General features: G+C 36.4%; 1 protein-coding gene across 1 annotated transcript in view; it reads left to right on the top strand.

Annotated features, from left to right (window-relative positions):
* The window catches only part of SLC41A2 (solute carrier family 41 (magnesium transporter), member 2), a gene marked incomplete at its 3' end in the record, with an annotated part of 13,524 nt that extends 9,807 nt beyond the window's left edge, over positions 1-3,717 (top strand). Inside the window, exons 3-5 of the mRNA XM_010144868.1 lie at positions 676-747; positions 1,586-1,730; positions 3,571-3,717. Coding sequence (XP_010143170.1) covers positions 676-747; positions 1,586-1,730; positions 3,571-3,717 — 364 coding nt within the window. The remainder of the gene's footprint in view (positions 1-675; positions 748-1,585; positions 1,731-3,570) is intronic.
* Between the last annotated feature and the right edge of the window lie 5,868 nt (positions 3,718-9,585).

The following is a 9,585-nucleotide window of genomic DNA, read 5'->3' as shown; positions in this document are numbered from 1 at the left end:
GTGTGTATGTAGTTTTAAATTTCTTAGAATAATTTATTTGCTGTCTTTCCAGCTACTGCCTTAGGACTGGACTTGCATTGTTTCCAGCATCATAAGTCTATAGCTGTATTGTGTAAATGAAAAGTTAGAGTATGAAACAGTGTTAGATGTGGTTTCTGATCTTCCATAAGCACTTGCAGGTTCTCTCTGCAGGTAGTTTTCATTGCAATAAATTAACACACTTGCACGAGAGTGTGTGTGTGTGTGTTCACACACGTGTGTCCACACATTTTACTATTTGCTCATAGAGTTTAAGGACTATAGAAACAAGCTCAGTCTAAACTGACTGAACACAGCTAAGTTTCCTTTCCAGCCGCTGATCTAATCACTGGTGGTGCTTGGTCATTCCTGGAATGTAAGGTGGCTAGTTAGGTCTTGCACAGATTGTTTAATGTTAAACAAGTTACTATGTAAAACTGCATCAAGTTTAGCTACTTTTGGATAGATACTGCAAGTACAATTTAAAATCAAGAGCAATTCTTGACTTGAAAAAAGTATCGTTTGGGTTTAACTTGCTTTCAAAATGTCCCTTTTTTGTATGAGTTGAATTCTTTGTGGGTTTCTGCCTTGTTACTGCGTTTTCAAGTAATACATCTCTAAGTACAAATGTCCAAAATTCTTTTGCAATTTTGACAGGTAAATATTGGAAAAATGGATTCTCCCATCGAGAAATGGAATCTAATAATTGGCAATTTGGCCTTAAAACAGGTAAATATGATGGATTTACTTGATGAACTCTTGTAAGTGAGCGAAATTAATGAAAAAGTTCAACAGAAACATTGGCAGCGATGGAGATGGACAGTGTTGATGGGAAACTAGCTCTGCTGCAGTGGTTTGTTATATACAATGTTAGCATGACGGGGTTTTTTTTAACAGTGTGGTAGTTCTTTAAAACAATATGAGCTTGTATTTATCAGAAGAAGAGGTAAAGTACTCTGTCACTGTACCAAGGCTGTTGCTTTTTTTCTGAGGATGATTAGAGAAGAAATTCAGATTTGGCAAAACTTTTTTAATTTGACCTCTCAAATGTTTTCAGTACTGTATTTGCATTGGTTTCAATGCTTAAAGAAAGTATGTGATGGAGCTGTTGGATAATAACCAGTATTTTAAAATAGCTTGGTCATTTGAGGAAAGGAGTGTTTATTCGCCAAAGCAACCATTTGTTAAGGATTTCACGTTCATATGTGATGATACCACACGCTCAAAAAAATAGGTGAAATGTTTATGCTGTGACTTCACTTTTTTAAGTGGCTTAGGAGCCTCTTTAGGCATTTCAACTTTGGCTCCTGCTAAATCCTCAGCTCTTTTCCCTGATTTTACTTTTGTTTTTCTTGAGTTTCTGAAATGATGGTAAAGCCTTTTCTGCTAATGTAAGATTTTTCTTCTTAATCACCCAAAGTTAGTATCACCTCTACAAAATGGATGAGCATACTCCCTTTCACCTTGGAAATAAATGTAGATAGGAGGAAAGAATAACAGAAAATGATTCTGTGGTCCTTTTAACTCTATCAATTATTTTAAGAATGATCGCCTTTTTCTTTTCCAGGTTCAGGCAACAGTAGTTGGTTTTCTGGCAGCAGTGGCAGCAGTTATTTTGGGCTGGATTCCAGAGGGCAAATACCGCTTTGATCACTCAGTCCTTCTGTGTTCTAGCAGCGTAGCAACTGCCTTCATAGCTTCTCTTTTACAAGGTAAAAGGAGTATATATGTTACTTTTTACAGTTGTTTAGTTTTCTGTGGATGCTGAATGTGTATTATGTTGCTATTCCTTTAAAATTAGATCCGGTAAGTTATAATACCTCTGAAACACAGATGAGGATAGGATGCCCTTTTGCAATTTACATATAGGTCTGCTTATTGTATTCCTCTCCTGACATATTCTTCAAAAAGTTTTGATTTGCATGACCTCCTGAGTGTATCTAAAACAAAAGTATGGTTTTTAAATTTTACCCAATATGATGGAGAACTTTTCTCCCCTGCTTTCTTTATTCATTAATGTACAAAATATATTCTTAGTACAAAACAGGTAGAACTTCATTTGTAATGAAGCTGAAGTGAGCCAGGATGTTAGATGAGCTGGATCCCAACTTTTTGTGGTTGCCCATACTGCCTATACGTTAATTGGTGCTCTGTTTTGTATCTTTGGCTTGCTGTGTGAAGGATTTGGACCAAGTTGAAGTTCCCCTCTAAAAACAGTGCCAATGTCTGTCTGGAGCTGTATAGACGTGATGAATTTAATCTTCTCTTCCCAATTGTTAGAAAACATTTAACAATAAAAGATGGTACTTAATGGACGTGGGGGTGGGAAAAGTATCTCTACTTCTGACATATTCTTAATGAAAATACATAGCAAGTAGTCTTAATGATAGTAAGTCAAGTGACATGTTTAACCACTTTTGTTTACTAATTTGACACGCTAACTTATGTGAAAATTACAAAATTGTTAAAGTTTTGCATGGTATTAAGAGCACACACCTTTTTTAAGTGACTACAAAGCCACTGAGTTTGATCATACGCAGTATTAAGAGCAGCAAGTGAACTGGGGAACATGAGTGCGTTTTTTCCACTTCTCATGTATAATTTGGACACAAAGAGAAACTTTTACTGTTACTGGATGATGGGCCAGCACAAAAAATTACTTTCCAAGCTTCATCGTCATACATGTGAAACAGGTGCTTTTGAAGTATTGTGGTCCTAAAGGATCGCTTCAGTACTTTCCTCTGAGAACTTAATGGAGTGTAACTCTTTAGGCAGTTTCTCTGAAAGCAAGCTCCTAATGTAGCCTAAAATACATAATACTACTAAAATACATGAAAATTATAATACCCATTTTTCAAAAATTCTTGAAATACCATAAAGAATGGTATACACAGTTGAACCTTTTATGTGTATTATATGATGAGAGGGAAATTAATTATGCCAAAGATGACTGTTAATAACAATGTGAATTTTATTTTTATTAGCCATTTGCAAACTGAAGGGAAATGTCTCTTAAAAAGATAGTGTTGCTGTTCATAGGAACAAAACCCAGAAACAAACATCCTCCTTTTAAAATGTTTTAACTATATAGCAAGTAACATTTTTATATGTTGTCTAGTTTTTAGTTCTTGACTTTTGGTGCTAAGTCCATGACCGGAAATCCAGCACAGTATCAGATGTCAAAATATTTAATCCTTCTTGTTTTCAGGCTAGTGTAATTTAAATTTCAATCTAAACTAACTAATCAGGTGTAGAAAAAGTAGACTGCATATTCTTTTTTTCAGGAAATGGCTGATTTCCAATTTCAAGAATGCTAATTCTATCATAAGCAAAATAGTTAATTGTACAGATGGTTCTTGATTTTTTTTGTGTGTTCATGCTTTCTGTATTTTTTTAATATGTAATGTAACTTTTAAAAATGGCTAAAATTTAACTATACATTCATCAGTCAAACTTCTTACTTATCAAGTTTGAAATTGCCATTGCCTTGGAATTTTCTGTGGAGTTACAATAGTAGAGATGATTATTGTATGTTGTCTTTGTTGAATCTAGGAATAATAATGGTTGGAGTTATTGTTGGGTCAAAGAAGACTGGTATTAATCCTGACAACGTTGCCACTCCTATAGCAGCAAGTTTTGGAGATCTTATCACCCTTGCTATACTAGCATGGATAAGTCAGGGTCTTTATACTTGCCTTGGTAAGTACGTTTCTAAGGGTATATGTCTCTCTAGGAACCTCTTTTGGATTAGGAGGGTGGTGAGAAGGCAGGGAGGGAGAGGATTAGAAAACCTTTTAGTTTGACTGACCTTTTTGTCTACATTTATACTGTTGAATCTTAAATCTTAGGTTGCAACATTATGCCATGATCTTTTTTAGGATGATAGAAATCCCTAACCACAGTCTTAGCACCGTCTACTAGTATCTGCAAGACTCTCACATTATTGCAGTCTATCGCAGTCTATCTACATGTGAATTAGAAATTGTAGTTGCTGAATTTAGTCCACTGAATTTAGTCCACTGAATTTAGTTCCTCCCTCTGGAGGGAGGGAAGCTGCCTTCATCCAAGTTTTCTTGAATGCCTACCTGGATCAAATATTTGCTCCCCAGAGCCCTTTTTAAGTATTCTCCCCTTGCACTAAGGGGAAGGAGTTGAATTGGCTATCTTGATCAGCTGCTGGGAGAGGAGTTCTGCTTTGAGAATGTTTTTTTTGTTAGGGTGTGGCTTTAAACAACATTCAAATATATCTTGTACTGCAGCTTTGCCCAGAAATCAAAATAGCAATAATTTAAGTGCTTTGAGTATCCACAGCAAGTCTACAACAATTACGTATTCAAAGAAGTGAAGCCCAGTTTTAGATAGGTTTGTGCTTTGTGATCGGTATGACTTTTGAATGATTTACACAAAAGACTAGCGTGAGTTTCCTTCTGATTCCTTCTAAGTGCTTTCCAGCTCCCATTGCAATACCTCCTTGTTTTCTCATCTTCCCTGATCCAGCTTCCAATACCTTCCAATCTACCTTCCAATACCAGTTTCTTCAGTTCTTTCCTATCTTTTGTTTTCCACAGTGTGACACTTCCATGTCTCCCTCCTGTTCCATGATTTTGCCAGCATTTTCTTCTGCTTGTCAGTAAATGAAATAACCACTTCCAGCTTCTCCAAATAATGGTCCTTCTCCCTTCTGTGTTTTCTTTGTTTTGTTTTGTCTTATAAATGTGGTGACTGTATTTCAAACAAAGATCTGCTAATTTAGCTACAGCTTTCTTCTGAACAGCAGTTCTGCCATGAAAGATGAAAATGTGTAACCACTCTGAATAGCTAAGCAGCAAAGGAGAGGCCTCCTCTGACTGCTGACTACAGAGGGCAATGATCTAATCCTACTTCAGGAATGAATTCTGTCTGGTTTCTTAATGACAGGTTTTTATTGTTTACTTGCTTTCCCACTAATAACTATCAACAGGTGAATTACACAAACAGCTACAAACTAATTTTCTTATGAATGACTTTTTTTTGGTCTCCAGTTCGTCTCTTCCATTATTATTTGCGTGTTTCTATAGTCTCTTTGAAACTGTTTTTCTGATTGTTAGGATCTGTACTGTCTAAATCCTACTTTCTTAAAGGAGCAGATCACTGAAGAAGGTTCATCATCACAGTATCTGCAAAAAATGAATATGCCTATAGTTATTATTATTAGAAGCATGCTCAGATACTAGCTGATATAATTAAGTGCTTGATTGTCACAAAGGATAGGTGAACTTGGAAAATAAGAATGAGGAACTCGAAAATCAGTCTTTTTGTTCCTGTTCCTTCATGTACCCCAGGAAGAAACAAATAACGTGAAAACATTTTCTCACTGAAGAATGTTCAGAGCAATATTCAAAATTAAATTATTGCCTCAACTGACTCATTCCATAGAAACTATTTAAAGAATATTGTGTTTCAAAAGATGCAATTGTAGACAATTATAGTGTATACCATAGGCCAAATTTTCTGTTTTCTGTAATTGTTTCACAAGACGTGTTGATATCACCACATATATTCTTTACATCTATGTTCATTGTTCAAGCATTTTTATGTGAAAAGTTGAGCTGTTCTGTGTAAGTATTACTACATCGGTCAGTAAAGGTAATAGACTCAAGCTACCCTGGTGTGACTTACCGTTTTGTTTCTTAGCTTTCAGCTGATGATTTTATATTTTCAGTATTTGAGTTTTCGTATTCAGAAAGTGTTAACTGTATTAGTGTGCAATACAGCCATTTTAATATTTTCTGTATTTTTGGTAAAACTTAAATTGTTTTGTTTATTTCATAACAATATTTAAATATTTTATATTAAATTCCAATAAAATACCTTGTTTCTCAAATACTCCTTTAAATACTTTTATGGAGGTTTTTAAACTTAGAATGGAAAAAAAGTTGATAAAGATTATTTTAACCTCTCTTCCTTCTTTTCTCCTGATAAGAAAAACAGAGAGGAATCCTCTGTTCTCATGAAATTTGGTGTCTCTAGCTGGTGTTAGGGCTGGAATAATAATTAGAGTTTAGCTCATTAGAGACTGTTTATCTAGATTTATTACCATACCCAAAAATCTTAGTAGACTGAACATTTGGTTATTATACTTAAAATAGATTTCAGGTCACAACAGTTGATACAATTCAGATCAAAATTAGGGTTTATGCTGGTCACCGGTGTGCCAGAGAAGTTGGTATACCAGCTAGATGGAAAGGAGTTAACTGGGAGAGAGTTAGAGAGTTAGCAGGGATTGTTAGTATATAGATACTAGCTGTCTGGATAGGTGTGGAGTTGGAAGAGGTTGCCAAACTTGGGTTAACACTGATATTACATTTGGGGCTAGGCTTATGATTAAAATTGATTCTAGTCAGGACTATACCTGACTGATTGAAAATAAGTAATGCTAGACTTCAGGCTTTAAATGCTAAGTAGTAAGTACTTCAAATGAAGTTTCTTGGAAATATATGCCCTATAGGTCAAACTTCATTTTGTTTTTTTAAATTCTGCTTTGTAAACTACATTGTAATGAATATGCCAGTGATTTTTATTTTTCCTAAATCTTATCCCTACAAATATTAGTTTCTTATGTATTTATTTGTGTTGTAATGCTCTCTATATAATTGCCTAAGTTGAACCCATATGACTTAAAGACAGTAAATCATTAATACTGAATCTTACTGTTTTTAAACAGCTTCCTCTACTCCTTTCGATTTTTTTTTTTTTTTTAAATTGTGGCCACAGGCAAAACTTGTTACATGTGCTGGTATTTTAATAGCAGCTGGATTTTAGTAGTATCTAGATTTGTAATTTGTAAATAAACAACATAGATTATTTTGTGACTACATATAGTACTGCTTCCTGTGCTTTCTATAAATTACAGATAGTATGATGGGGTTTTTTTAAGGACTAACTCATTACTACCACTATTTCAGTTTCTTGTAAAACACTCAACCCTAAAAAAAAGATGGGGAAAGAAACTTCCTTTCACACATATCCAGAAATTTACATCTCTAGTTGGCCTACTGTGTCTCAGAGGAATAAAACAAAGAAGTGGAGCCAGTTTGAACTGATCCTTGGCTGCTCTTACAGCTGTTATGGCCATTCACATTTTGTCAGCCACTGAAGTTGAAAAGGAGATCCAACACATGTGCAGAGGGCAGGGTTAGTGCACTCAACTACCCTTCTAAGAGTTAACTCCCCATTTTCTTTCTATATGGTCTTCTGGAAATAATTCTCTTTTGGTAATGTATGTAAAGTATCTAGTTACTGCTAAAACGGCTGCTTCTGCTCTTTCTATTTTTTTAGATGTCTTTGTATTTCTTTCTCTTAGGAAACAGAGTCTTTCTAAAGTAAGAACATAGCACAAAGCCCTTGGAAATGTGTGATTTCCAAGTTGCGTATAGTTGAACAATGAAACATTGACAAGGAATAAAAGTATGGAGTAGCTTCAGCTCAGGAGAGGTATATGAAGTTGTGAATGGCAGGGAAGAGGCATTCAGAAATGATTAGGCAACAGCTTAAAAAAGAGGTTAAAGAAACTTACTTACACAGTACGCGATTGGAATGTGGAACTTACTGCCGTGGTGTATTAAAAGGACCAAAGTGATTTTAGAGAACTATTTGAATAAATTAATTGGAGAGGAATCTATTGAGGAGTATTGAACAGACAGATACAGACAGAAATTTGAGTGACGAAATCCCCGAGGCAAACAGCAGCAGACAGTGGCAGAGCATACTGAAACAAGCATCACTCTAAACTTGTAATTTTCTTCTTTCCACAAGCCAGAACTGTTGACCATAGTCAGGCACAGGATACTGTACCAGATGAGAGCTTTGGCTCCATTCAGCACAGATGTTCGTATGTTCTTTCTGTGGGTTCCCTGCTTTCTCCATGCTAGAATAACAAACACAATGGGAATGTTACAAAGAAACCCACGGTTTATGGGCTAGTTATGAAGCAAGTGAGATTCACCTCTGAACTGTGTTTTCAATTAACTGTTTCCCCCTATAATTTATTAGCCTAACTACTCAAATGTACTGAAAGTGCAAGTTTCTGGCTCCTTTCTGCAGGGGAAGTGTTCTTTTCAGGTAATAAGACTGGAAGGGGAAACTCATGTATGTACAAGCTTTCTGCATGCTTGTGACAGAGCTGTACACCTGTGTGCAGCTTTTGCTTTGAGAGATTACTTCATGACACACCAAAAAGATGCTGGGGAAAGGACTGTAGCGTTCTTACTTAGGCTAGGGCCAAATCAAACATCTTGTTTGGCCACCATCATGTGTATAATTTCTTAAAAGTTCATCTGAGCGCTGTAAAAATAATGGCAAAGCTATCAGACACGAGGATTTAAATATTAAAAGGTTAACAGCTCTTTCTGTCTGTTTAATAACTGCCTAACGAGAACTGTATCTGCGAATCATTGTTAATAGCTGGGGAAAACACCAGAGGGCTCCCCAGGACCACCTCTGGGACCGGGCTCCTGTTCCTCCAGGAGAACTCGGGAAACGCTCTGGAACAGGAAGACCCAGTATATTAAATGTGGAGGTCCGTGTTGCTTGTCATGTGTCAGGAATGATCTGAACACTTCGTTTAAAAAAACTTTCCTTTTTTTCTTACAGAACGTGGCTTAAATAGATGCATTTATCTCTCGTGCATGTTGGATTCAGGTTGAGAAGACAAACTGTGTGATTCACATTATTATTTTCAGGTTCCTACCTGTTGCTTTGAAGTAGTATATTTCCATTTTACCTCTAATTCCTTCTAGAGGTTACACTGTTTTCAGTGGCACTGTACTGAACAGTATGTCTTAGTAGATACACTGCACAAGGAGTAAAACATGAAGCATCTGAGTTCTCCGAACTAGAAGATTAATTTATATCACTGTGTGCTAAAGGGATGAGGGATTAAAATAAATGAAGATCAGTAAGGACTTGGTTGAGAACTTTGTCTCCTTCCTCTTCCCTCTTTCCTTTTTCAATTTAAGGTCGTGGTCAGAAGTTCACTGAAGAGTTGGGTGCTTTGGGGAGTTGTTCTTTCACTGTGGAATGGTACAAATTCCACAGCAGAGCCAGGCTGAGTGAGATTCCTTTTACCATGTAAGCTGCCTGCTATAAATCCATCAAAAATGGAGTGGAGTGAAGTGAGCCCTAAAAGAGGAGTCATTTATTTCCTCTTCCCATTCTCCAGCTATTACAGAATACATTTTCTTCCTCTGTGAATTAAATATGAAGATGGCCCTCCCTTCCTTAAAAGATGCATTTCAAGGTTAATGTCTTTTTAGGTTCTCATAGCAAGGTGTTCTACAAGTAGAGTCTCCTGTAGCTAAAAAAAACAGTCCTACACACTGTTCCCAAGAGTTAGACTGTAGCTGAGTAGTTTCACTGGTCCTGTAGCTAACTGGAGTCACAGAATCACAGAATCTTGTGGTTGGAAGAGACCTTCAAGATCGAGTCCAACTGTTCACCTTGCACTGCCAGGGTCCCTAAACCATCTCCCTCAGCACCACATCCACAGGTCTTTTAAGTCTTCCAGGGATGGGGACTCTACCACCTCCC

Source organism: Buceros rhinoceros, unplaced genomic scaffold (genome assembly GCF_000710305.1).
Source record: "Buceros rhinoceros silvestris isolate BGI_N320 unplaced genomic scaffold, ASM71030v1 scaffold4681, whole genome shotgun sequence".
In the NCBI taxonomy this organism is placed as follows: domain Eukaryota; kingdom Metazoa; phylum Chordata; class Aves; order Bucerotiformes; family Bucerotidae; genus Buceros; species Buceros rhinoceros.
Note: the sequence above shows the minus strand (reverse complement) of the source record. Positions and strands in the feature narration are given on the sequence as shown.